Consider the following 13,088-nt stretch of genomic DNA (forward strand, 5'->3'; position numbering starts at 1 on the left):
TTCACAACATAAACAACGGTATTTAAGGTTTTAACCCAAAAATTTGGAGGAATTTTCTTACTAAAGAGCATGACACTAGCCATCTCTTGAACAACCCTGTTTTTCCTCTCAACAACTCCATTTTGCTGTGGAGTAATAGGTGTAGAAAACTCATGCTTAATTCCATGCATATCACAGAACTCCAAAAATGAACTATTTTCAAACTCACGACCATGATCAGTTCAGATTCTTATGATACGCCCAGTAGAGACCCCCTGTTCATTTTGGATTTTAAGGACTACGGCCTGGAAAGTATCAAACGTATCAGATTTCTCTCTTAAAAACTTAACCCATGAAAAACGAGTGTAATCATCCACATTTAAAAAAATATATCTTTTACCTCCAATGTTTTCAACGCAAGTGGATCTCATAAGATCCATATGAGGACGTTTGGTTGTGAAGCTGTTCACCTTTTTATGAGGGTACGAGTTTGTTTCCCAAGTTGACATGGTCCACACACATGGTTCACATTCTTACCTATTTTGGGTAATCCTCTCACAAGCTCTTTATTGGCTATCTTGGTTAGGTCCTTAAAATTCGTGTGACCTAATCTTTGATGCCACAAGTCAAGAATACTTATGATGGCCGAGTGACAAGTAAGATCATTAGTGGTAACAATCCTATAGCAATTATCAGATGTGCGAACCCCATGTCTAACAATATTTCCCTTCTTATCCAAAATTTCACATTTATTTTTTGAAAATAATACTTCATGATATGAATCACACATTTGACTAATGCTCAAAAGATTTGCTTTAAGGCCATAAACAAGTAGGGAAATTTCGAGCTTAGGAAGACCAGCCACACTTATAGAGCCCTTACCAATGACTCTAGAAGTGCCACCATCTCCAAAGGTAACAATTCCTCCTTCATATTTTTCAAGAGATGTGAAGTAAGATTTATCACCAGACATGTGACGAGAGCACCCACTATCAAGATATCACATGTGTGAGTCACGTGCTTTTAGTGCTGTGTGAACAATAAAACAAGTTAAGTCACTCTTTCTTACCCATACCTTTTTGGTCTTAACAGAAGCAGGACGGGCAGTCTTGGTAAACGTCTTAGCGTTGTGAACATCCTCATGAATCTTGGTGTTCCGCCTAGACATGCAAGGTTGTCTCCTAACCCAAAAAGTGTTAGAATTTCTACCATTTTAAGACACCTTACCAAACAACTCAAAACAATAAGGACGAATGTGGCCATACCTACCACAATGATGACAAACAAAAATAGGTTTTACCTCCCTTTTGTTGATCTTACCCCCATTAGATAGATGAAGAGAGGGATCCCCCTGTTGAACCTTCAGGTTTCCCTTTGTTTGAGTCCTAAAGTTATGTGATTTAGAGGCCTGTCCCTTTTGAACTATTGCATTACCATAGCCTAGCCCACTTTTGTCACAACTAATCTCTTGAGACCCGAGGATGTTTTCCAATGTCTTTGACACTTTGTTCCATATAGCAATTGTGGCTCTAGCATCTTTGAGTTCTTCATCTTTTTGACTGACCATCTCCTCCAATGCAGCTTGTGACATCTCAAGGATTTCAAACTTCTCTTATATGTGGCATATATTTTCAGAGGTTCATTCCTTTTGGTCTCACAAGACAAAAGTTTTCCATGTAGGTCTTGCCTGTCATTAGAGATCTTGATGATACGCTGTTTGGTTGTTGCAACCTCTCCCTTTAACTAGACATTCTCGCTTTCACATGCTTTGAGCTTGCAAGTCAGTTTGTCATTGATCTTGGACAAGTTCAAAGATTCATTGTAATGTTTTTCATAAGCTTGTTGTAGGTCATCACCATTAATCTCATCATTGTCTTCTTAGGTTTCATCATCTTGTTTTTGCTCCTCTTTCTTTTCGATCTCATCAGTCGAGCAACTAAAGCATGAAAGTTGATGGATAGTTGTGAAGATAACTCACCTCTTTCATGGACTTGACTAAAAATGTCCCATACATCTTTGGCCTTTGTGTAGTGAACAATTCGCTGTTGTTCTTCTTCAGAAATTACTTCACGGATGGTAGTCAGAACTCTTTGATTGCCCGGATTGTCGACACTTTTAGCATCCTCCTCAATTACTTGCCAACTTTCAGGGTCATGAGCTTTAACATACATCCTCATTCGTATCTTCCAGAATAAGTAATCACTCCCATCAAAGGAAGGAGCATGGTGCAGACTCTGACCACGAGCAAAATCAACTGGCTTTGGTGATGATTGAGTAACAGTAGACCAAGATGCCATGTAGGTACTATCTCCATTTTCACCGATTTGATTTATTTGGGTCCTTGCTCTAACCCGCTTTCATCATTCCAAGTCACAGTATAGACTTTCTTGCGGTTCTTTTTTGATGAATATTCAAGTGCAACATGTCCAAACCCTTGACATTCATAACACTTGACACCTCACCCCTTCACAGTCTTCTTCTCAGTATTAGGATCAACTTTTGGTGGAAAAGTTTTGAATTTTTTGTTACCCTTATCTTTTGAACTAGAGTCCTTGATATTCAACTACTTTTTCTTTAAATTTTTTTTAAACTGTTTGGTAAACATAACAGTCATTTTGGACTCTAGATTAAATTCAACCTTAAGGGTCTTAACAGTCTCATGAGCACTGGTAATAGCCACACTATCTTTTTTTTTTTTTTTTCTTAGAAATCTAGTGGGCTTTATAAGTATGCAAGTTTCTAACCAACTGATCAAGCTTGAGGGTATCAACATTTTGAGCCTCCTCGATAACTGTAACTTTTGATTGGAATCTCTTGGGTAATGACCTCAAAATTTTTCCAACAACTTTAGTTTCAGGAATTTTTTCACCGAGAGTGAAACATGAATTCACGATGTCACTAAGTTTAGCAAAAAAATCATCAAATGTCTCATCATTAAGCATAAAAAGTGTTTCAAAAGAGGAGGTGAGACGTTGAAGTTTTGATCTTTTAACAGCAATAGTACCGTCGTGAATAGTTTCAAGAATGTCCCAAGCCTCATTTGCTACCTCACACGTACAGATACGACAAAACTCTTCAGGTGTGATAAAGCAAAAGAGGAAATTGAGCTCTTTACTATTCCAACTTGAGTTTTGATAACCGATTGCGTCCCATCTATTGAGTGGTTTGGGGATATCAGCACCATCAATGGTGACAATAGGTTCACTTCACCCATAGAGCACACAATGCCAAACTTTCTCATCGATAGATTTTAAAAATGCCCTCATAGGAACTTCCAATAAGAATAGTTTGTACCATCGAGTAACGGAGGTCTATAGGTTGAGTTACCGTCGTGAATTGAATCCATATCACAAATCACACAAAATCACACTCCTATAGTTTTTGAGAAAAATAAAGAGTGATCTAATCTAATACCAATTGAAAAACATAAGTGATTCGTGATTCAGAATAGAGTAATTGCAACAATACCCAAACAATTAAAATAGACAATCTAAATCATTTGACACATACGAAAGTGATTTAGATTGTTGCTTAAAAAAGAATAAATCAACACAATAGATTTTTAGATGGAAAAATCACAATTGGAGCACCTCCAATTGTGATTAAAAAACCACGGGCTAAATGTCACTAATCAATCCACTATGAAAGAAAAAAAGAATACAAATTAAGCAAACAAATTATCCAACCTCTGTCAATTTTTCTTCAACAATCTGTATCTCTTTCACCGCAACCTTCGTCTCGGAATTGATCAGGTTGATGTTGAATCCACAACATCCGTGTTGAATCAACAACTGCGCACAGCTTCAAACTCCTTTGAATACTCCACGCTTGAATCTCCGAATTCCACTAAAGAAGAACACTCTTGAAGTAGAACACTCAAATAATCAAACTCTTTGATGTATGCTTGTCAAACCAAGTGAGTTTAATACTCAATCAAGCATAAAAGAAAACTAGCAAAATAGCCCTAAAAGAAAACCCTAGAACCCTCAAAGAAGACTTGGAAGCCGTACCCTAGATTTGGAGCAAACTGCAGTTTTATAGCTGCTGGAATTGCGATCTCCGCTTGAGCGCAAAAATGGCCGCTCGAGCGGGGACACTAATATGTGTGTTCCAAACCAGAGGCTATGATCGAGCGCTGAAACTTATGCTCGAGCGTAAAATCACACCTCACAGTATTTTTGCAGATGAGCCAAGGTACTGAGAAGGTAAAAACGCCGCTTCAGCGCAACTTTCCTCGCTCAAGCGGAAAGACCAAAAACAAAGAAAAAGTTACAACTCGATTAACCCAAACTTATTCGCGGAATTGGCAATAAGTAGGGTCCTAACAAGAAAGACTATGATCATGTGTCCAATGAGAAAGATTTTTCTGTAATAGGTATAAAGAATTTTAGTATCTTTGTGAATGTTCTTATAAAATTTAGAAATATAATTGCGACTTCCTAAAAATCATTGTAATTGGGTTTTGTCACGAAGTTCATTAGGAAATTTAATAGCAAATTTAATAGAACGCTGTATTGGGACAATGGTTTCTTTGCTAAATATGTGACCAAGAAATCTTATAGACGTTTGGCAAAGTTGCATCTTTTTGGCATTGAGAACTAATCCATTGTTTTTAATGATATAATAAAATTTGTATAAATGTTTGCTATGTTGAGATACAAAATTGAAGTATACTAAAATATCATCAATATAAACGATGGTAAATGTGGTATAAGGATTAAAAATATCATTCATAATATTTTGAAATTCAAAAAGAGCATTTTTTAGGCCAAAATGCATAACATTCAGTTCATAATGCCAAAAGGATATTGTAAAATCTGTTTTATAGTGATCTTTTAAAATAATTTGAACTTGTCAAAGTCTAGATTTCATATCAAATTTTGAAAAGATTTTGGCCTCATAAAGCCTATTTAATAAATCCTTTTTATTTGGAATTGGGTATCGAATCTATTGTAACACAGTATTAAGAGGTTTGTAGCTAATAACTAATCTTGGAGTTCCTCTTTCAAGTTCAGAATTTTTGTTCATAAAAGGCAAGGCAAGAGCATGGTAATTTGCTTGGTCGTATTAATTTTTTATTTAAAAGATCATTAATTTCTTGTTTGCAATGTTCCATTAATTTTTTGTCCATTTGAATAGGACGTGCTTTAGTAAGAATGTGTCTTTCATTAAAATCATTTTCATAAGGTAAATCAACCATGTATTGCTATTGATGCCAAAAGGCATGTGGTAATTCTAAACATAAATCTTTTTCAAATAAAGTCTGAATTTTTTGGATAATAGATTTGATATGAGGTTGTCGTAATTCTTAGCCAATGACTTTGTAAGAAATTTCTTTTTGTAAGAGACAAATTTGTTTTTAATAAATTAAATTAGTTTTAAGAGTATTAATTTCATGTTCTTGAGGAAGGAATACAAGTTTGAAAATAATGTTTTAATTGATAAGGACGGTAGAAATCCCTGCATTTGTAACAATAAAAGCAGCTATTATAGTAAGCAATGGTGCTCCCAACATAATTAACTGAGACATAATTTTAACAAGAAAAAATTCCGTATTTAGGCAAATATCTTGATTATTTGAGCATGGGAAATTTTATAATTGATTTCCATTGACTCAACATTGGTGGTACCTAGGGATTGATTAGTTTTTTTCAAAATATTTGAAAAGCACTAAGCCTTTATAGATGCAATTAAGATCAACACTAGACTCTCTCTCTTCCCTCTATTTCTCTCATTTGGCTCTTCTTCTGCCCAAGTTGATAAAGAATAAATAGGTAATATAGGGCAGATCAGTAAATGGCTGGAAATGGAGGATGGAAACCGGTGGTCAAGCAAAGAAATCGAGTCATTGGCCGAATGCATGGAGGTAAAGACAGATGGATCACAGTTTTTGTAGATAACCTACCTGACTCCATTGATCCAAAAGGCCTCTTCAGTTTGTTCAATAACTTTGGAGTTGTAAGGGATGTATTCATTCCAAACAAAAGGCGAAGGATTTCTAGTACAAGGTTTGGTTTTGTGAGGTATGACTGCAGAGTAGCTGCCAATGTGGCAATCGAAAGAGCGAATGGGCTGTGGGTGGAGGACAGAGCTTTAAAGGTTAAGGAAGCGGATTTTAACAGTGATCAACGCAGAGTGGTGAATCCGAATACTATTGGTGCAACAAAAACAACTAAACAAAACGCTATTTTTGTGGGTGGAAATGTACAAAATAACAGAGGAATGAGGAGAACGTTTGCAGAAGTTCTTACTGGGAATAGAGAGGAGGGTCAATCACGGTTAGTGGTGAAAGCTCGGGAGGCGGGAAATGCATGGCTGTATGAGAGTGTGATTATTAGATTACACCATCATGTTACAAAGGCCGATTTCAAACATGAAGCTCGAAGTAGGGGAGTGAAGAAAGGAAGAATTAGAGAGGGTGGAGGAACGGATATTGTTATTACTTTTAGCTCAATCGAGGAGAAAGAAGAGGGTGTAAGACTAATGCAAGGTTGGATGGTGGAGTGGGGTGAGTTTGTTCGGGATTGGAAAGCCGGATTGCATATTGAGCAAGAGAGAAGCACTTGGCTCTCATGCTATGGAGTTCCTCTGAACCTGTGGAGTGCAGAAACTTTTACTTCTATTGGAAGGCTATGGGGGGAAGTGGTAGGGCTGGATGAAGATATTGAAGACCCGTTGTCGTTCGTCTGCAGCAAAATTAGGATTGTTACAAAATGTATGGAGGCCATCAATGTCGTGATTAGTCTCGAATCCGACAGCGGTGTGTACCCAGTGCGAATCTGTGAAGAGCAATTGGTATTTTCTAGCTGCAGGCATTTGGATAGTCACACTTCAGATGAGTTACATGGCTCCAGTGGACATAGTGTTGGAGTTTCAGTCTTTGCCCATGGCCGGGTTGAAGGTGAAGCTGAGGTGGCACCAAATCAGGAGGGTGCTGTGGACATACTAGCTGATATGGACAAGGATCAACGGGTTATTTCAAGTGAAGTGGCAAGTGGAGGAAGTTTGAGCTGGCAACATGCATCGGTTGTAGCTGAGACCGTGGAAAGCCTTGGAAATTCAAATTCAAATGCAGGCTCCGATAAGATGGTTATACCAGAGTCGTCATCTGCATAGAAGTGTAATGATGATTCTGGTGTGAGGCTCAATGGGCAATTGGATGGACATGTGGCTACCTCTGGATATATGAAGAGCTTGAGTGGACCGGTTAAGAGCTGGCCTGAAGTCCATCTTGAGGTGTGTTTCTCCCAGGCCCAATTAGGAGAATTGGTGCTTGGTGGGCCGATAGGGCCATATCCTAGTCAGGGTATTGGATATGGTTTAGTGGGCCAGAATTTTAGCCATCCAAAGGCTTTGGATCTGGAAGGTAACAGTAAGGAGTTGGATAAGGGCCCTTCTAAACAACTTATGAACGCTGCTACTTCAGCTCGTAAGAAAGCTCGGCATAGAAATAGAAGTTGGAAGCTGCCATTTTCTGCACGGAGAAGAGGGCACAGTGAGGCAGTAGCAAGACGAAACTCTCAAAAGGAGGCTTTGTTCAGATCGGCTTCAGTAGCTCTGTCTAGATCTCTGGCTAACCGAGATAACAGCAAGTCTCGAGGTAGTGCTCGGATTTTAAATGAAGCCCAGGAAACACTATGCATGGGTAAATTACTGGGGGTGGAGTTTGGGCAAGATGAAGCAAGTATTGTCAACCGTATCGTGCAGCTGGAACAGCAAGACAAAGAAAAAGTGAGGGTTAGAATTGGTTCACCGAGGTAAACCAGTCCGCAGGTGCGCTCAAAGTGTGGATAGCGGTTTAAATAAAGATACTTTCGTGGAATATAAGAGGTTTGGGTCGGCCAGAAAAGAGGGGCAAAATCAAGAAATTAATAAAGGAAAGGAAAATTGGAATGCTTTTTGTGCAAGAATCAAAAAGAGTATTACTATCAGAATGGGATATTCGATCTATTTGGGGATGTACCCGGTTTGAATATATGGAGGTTGGATCACAAGGAAGTTCAGGTGGCATAATTTGTGTCTGGGATCTTGAGTTTTTTCAATTAAAGGAGTGCTGTGGCCGTAGGAATTTCCTGCTTTTGCAAGGTACTATCTATCATTCCTTTGATTGTGTTTTGATGAATGTGTATGCTCCTACTGATGTAAGTAAGAGGGGGAGGTTGTGGGAAATTATTAAATAGCTTAGAAGTAAATTTCTTAGCCCGTGGTGTCTGGGAGGGGGGGGGGATTTCAATGAAATCAGGCTCATTAGTGAGCGTATAGGTGTGTCAAGAAGGGATAGGGGTATGAGAGAGTTCAACGACTTTGTTGACTCCTGTGAGCTCACAGATATACCAATGGTTGGAAGAAAATTTACATGGTGTAATAATCAGGAGGGTGCAAGATGGAGTCGAATCGATAAATTATAGCTCCAAGCTCCTCTTTAGGATGCAAATTTCCTTTTCCATCAATAAAGTCTTTTTTGCCGATCAAAAAAAGAAGAAGATCAACACTAGAATCAACTAGTACCATAGTAGTGAGAATAAAATCATGGATCTCAACTTTAATTTCAATATATCATTTTTGAAATGTGATGCTATTAAGGGGCAAGTTAGCAGAATCATTAATAATATAAATGGTTGTTTGTGTCAGGATGCTTGGTCGATGATTCTTAAAGATGTGGCTTATAAGGAAATGATGTGTCTTCAAGAAAGTCATCTTGAGAATTTTGTTCAAGGGCAATAACCCTGGATTGTAAATTTTGAATATCAATTTTAAGATTTCGAATTTCATTTTATAAATCTTATATGGTCTGTAGATTAAGTGGAGTAGGAACTTTGTTTACTCTATCAAAGATATATTTGAAGTCATATGCATCATATTTTAATTCTTAAGTAGTACTTGAAGATTGAGTAGGATGTTGTTTGGAATTAGAATATTTAAACAGAACTTCTTGTTTCTTTTTTAGATCATCAATATTATCAATAAATTCAATGATCATTATTTTTTTGTGCGGTTAAAAAATTAATACTATGACCATTTATTTCTAAAATGACTTTATAATAATCAGTAGATGATTGGCATGGACAATCACAGGGAGATTCATTATAATCTTGGGGCTCTTCATTAGACGATGAGAGAACATCATTATCGATTTCATTGATCTGGAATTCATCATTAGAGGTATTATCAGAGTATTCGATAGTAGATTTAGGTTTTTAATCTAAAAGAAGAATTCTAATTGATTTTTGAATTCATTAGAAATGGGAAGTTCTTGTATTTTGTCACACATTTATTTGAAAAATGACCAATTTTGCCACATTTCCAACAAGTTGCCGTTTCTTTGAAGTGCTTGGCTTGGATTTGGAAGGATTATAGGATTTAAGTTATGTTTGAAACATAAATTTTGATATATTTTTTTTTTTTCCTTTCTTTTTCTTTTTCTCTCACTTTTTATTTTTTCTTTTTAAAATTCTATCTTAATTCATAAAACTTTATTTGAATTTATGATCTACACGAAATCTTAAATTCCCATATTAGCATGAGAATACCCCAAACATACAGAGCAACTTGTAGATAAAAATATAAAATAGATTCGGGTTTGGGTTTGGGTTTGGGTTTGGGTTTGATAAACCATGGCACAATATAGGACAAGAACACTTCTTATGAAATTAATTAGGATAAATTATAAATATAATTCTTGAAGTTTGCTTAAAATATATATTATTCCATATGGTTTGAAAAATTATAAATACTCTCTTGTTAGAATTTTTTATGTAACAGAATTAACTAAAAACTGAAATTCATAATTGCTCTCTTATACACTAATAAAATTATCTAAATTATTAATTGAAACATATTTTTAAAATCATTAAAAATTATTAAGTGACTTGATGATTTATTAATAGAATAGGCGATTTGTTATGAAATTAAAAACCTCAAAGGTTATAATATAATTTTTATAATAATAAAAAACGATTCGTATTTTAATTAAATTTAAAAAGATGTATTTATAATTTACCTATGAATCACATGTCACATCCAAACAAAACTAAGATGGAATAAAAGCCGAGCCTTTCCAACTACTTATAAATAGCCCACTTGTTCTTATATATGAAAAATGATCGGGAGCTTTAATAAAAGAATTGTAATCAATTTTAATGAAAGTAGATCCCATTATGATGTGATGTTTTTGTCTTAATTTTATTTTTTAAATTTTTTATTTCCTATCACATAATTAAAACTCAATTAAAATTTTAAAATTAAAAGAATGTACCATTACCCTTTTATCTATCTATATAAATCTTAGCTGACAGATACCCATCCCCACCCCAGTATCATCATATCCATCCAAGTGGTGTCGGGTAGGTGTAGTGTAGTCCCCACCACTTCAACAAAAAGTTAATAAATAAAAACCCCATAAATTCTAGTCTTCAAAAGTAGTATACACCACCAGCCCCACCCAAATTTCTTGTACCCCCATTAAAATTGATTATCTCAATTACATATTTTTAACTGAAAATTTTTATTACATCATTTAACATTGAATGTAATATTTTTTTTTTTAATTCAAATTAACTATAAATTTATATTTATATTTCATGATCATTAAATATATAATAAAAAAATTTCATTACATAAATAAAGAGAAGATCAAATTCCGTGCACTACGTATGCATAGCAACAATAAGATTGAATCCGACTAACCAGCCTAGTCTCAAGTCTAGATTCCAGATTTCTATCTTCTTCCTCTACCATCAAAGACTAGATCTGGTCTCTCGATACTTATTCTCTTCTCTTCTTATAAGAGAAGGAATCTAAAAAATTCCCATGTGCTTACTCACAAAAGACAACCCAATTAAGCACCCTAATTAAATTCATCATCTGCAAAATAATCAAAACTTGTGGATAACACGCTTCAAAATGAAGATTGTGTTAAAAGGGTTTTACTCAAAGAAAGACATATATGTTTCTATGATTATCCACTTGATCAAGCAGGCTACCAGAAGGAAAGAGGAAAAACACCAAAAAGGAAGGAAAGGAATAGGAAAAGGAAAAGGAAAAGCTAAAAAAGAAAGTTGACAGAAAATTAAAAGAAGAAAAATGAAACAGAGGTTAAAGAGAGAAACCTTGTTTACTCTGTAATTTTTCTTGTGTGTGGTCGTTGTTCATGATGTTAAACCCTCTTGAGTCTTGGCCGAAAGGCGTTTGAGAAACTCGTAGGTAGTGATCATGGTGGTTGCTGACATTGACATGGAAGCCCAGCGAGGTCCAAGTCCTCTGTAACAAGCCATCCATCCACCTTCTCTTACCAAATTCCGAACAGTTTGTCGAATTGTTGGTACCCCTTTACGCCCATTATTATTCTCATCTCCATCCAAAACCTGTAACCTTGTCTTGATTGTATCAAATGGCATCGTAATCAAAGCCGAAACCCCACCTGCCATGGCTGCACTCACCCCCTGAACTGCCATTACAGTCTTCGAATCTGGTCTAAAACTGTTCCCACCATTCTCATTCCTGCACGAGTCTTTCTTGCAAAGATAACATCCAATTCCACCCCAAACAAGCCTCTGCGCAACAGAGTAGGATGCCCACCAAACTGCATTTGAAGGAGCATAAGTCAGTATTGAAATCCCAAATCCTCTATACAGACCCTTCGGTCCATCCGTATTCAGAATCTTTCTAAACGCATCGATTCCACCAAGATATTTACACGACGAGGAGGTTGTTTTTGGGTTATTATTATTATTATGATGATGAGTACTAGTAGTACCGCCCTGTACCATTAGTCTTTGGCTAACCACATCAATTGGGGTCCAAACTAGCTGTGCCGCCATCGCAGCGCTTAACCCTGCAGCAGCATTGGCAATGGCAGCTGCAGTTGGCTCCGAAACTCCAAATCTAATCGTTGCAGTCCCAACATTGCTCTTAGTCACCTCGAGCGCTGTCATGTACAATGCCCGAGCTGGAATTGTTCCCATCAAGGAAGTCCCAAACCCTCGATACAGTCCGCGAAAACCCTCGTGACCAACAATCGAGAAGGCGGTCTTGATGCAAGAAACCTGAGATTGACAGACTTGTTGTCGAGTTTTCAACACCACAACAGGGTAAAGAATGGCTGAAACCCCAGAAAACAAGGCTGCACCCAGGAAGAAAAACTTGGATTTGTCCAGCATTTTCCAATCAATATCAGCAGGTATATGGATTTCCTCTGCCGATTCTTCCTCCGCCCTACTACTCAAACTCATCTTCGCCACTTTCACAACTAAAACATAATAATAATAATAATATTATTATTATTATTCCCCTCCCTCCCTAACTGTACAAAAACGAAAACTTAAGAACCCTAATTCCAAAACTGTACAATCGAGAGATCATCATATATATACATATACATCTAAGAAGATTACAAGAATGAATTTTAAATATTCCAATACAATTTACAGAACTAGGTCAAGGAGGATATCCTATCAGAGGTGGGTTTTTTTTTCCTCTTGCGAAGCCAGATATCGGATACAACGTGAGTTACACAGAATGAATCCAACATTTCTAGATTCTTCTCACCAAAGAATCGGAGTTGGAAGCAGTCATCGGAGAAGTTCGCCGGAGAGATTTAGATCTCACCGGAATTATCTAATCGGCGATTTCTACGGACATACTATGTAGACATATAGAGAGAGAGAGAGAGAGTATAAAGAAGTGAGGGAGAGAGAGAGAATCGGTGGATTACATACAGTTGGGTGGTGGTGGTGGAGAGAGAGAGCCGGGAGTGAGCTTCATATGTAATGGGCGACCGGCATCGAAATGGCATTTAGGTAAAAAAACAAAAAATCAGGAGAGCGCTGGGAGGAATGGACACGTGTCGGTTAATGGTTGGGGAATCATGTTAGGGTTTCTGTGCCGGGTTGTCACGTGACGTGACGTGTCTTCCTTATCCACGAGTTAGTGTTGGGTGTTACGAGTAATAATGGGTGTTATGAGTAATAATAGAAATTATGTAAAAAATATTATGAATTTTTTAATGAATTTTTTATTTTTATTTGGTTAGGGTATGGGTGTTATGAGAGATTTTGAAAAAAAATATTATAAAATGTTTAATGAAATTTTTTTATTAGTTGACTGGTGTG

General features: G+C 36.6%; 1 protein-coding gene across 5 annotated transcripts in view; it reads right to left on the reverse strand.

The window, feature by feature from the left end:
- Positions 1-12,756, reverse strand: part of LOC114272160 (uncharacterized) — a 32,451-nt gene extending 19,695 nt beyond the window's left edge. For 3 of the 5 annotated variants that reach the window (XM_082925368.1, XM_082925370.1, XM_082925366.1), the window contains exon 1: positions 11,088-12,756. In XM_082925368.1, the coding sequence (XP_082781494.1) occupies positions 11,127-12,209 (1,083 nt within the window). In that variant the 5' untranslated portion in view covers positions 12,210-12,756 and the 3' untranslated portion in view covers positions 11,088-11,126. Of the gene's footprint in view, positions 1-3,477; positions 3,841-10,534; positions 10,843-11,087 lie in introns of those variants that run through there. The other 2 variants (XM_082925369.1, XM_082925371.1) reach the window with 2 other exon arrangements.
- Between the last annotated feature and the right edge of the window lie 332 nt (positions 12,757-13,088).

Source organism: Camellia sinensis, chromosome 4 (genome assembly GCF_055761805.1).
Source record: "Camellia sinensis isolate YWXY chromosome 4, ASM5576180v1, whole genome shotgun sequence".
Lineage (NCBI taxonomy): Eukaryota > Viridiplantae > Streptophyta > Magnoliopsida > Ericales > Theaceae > Camellia > Camellia sinensis.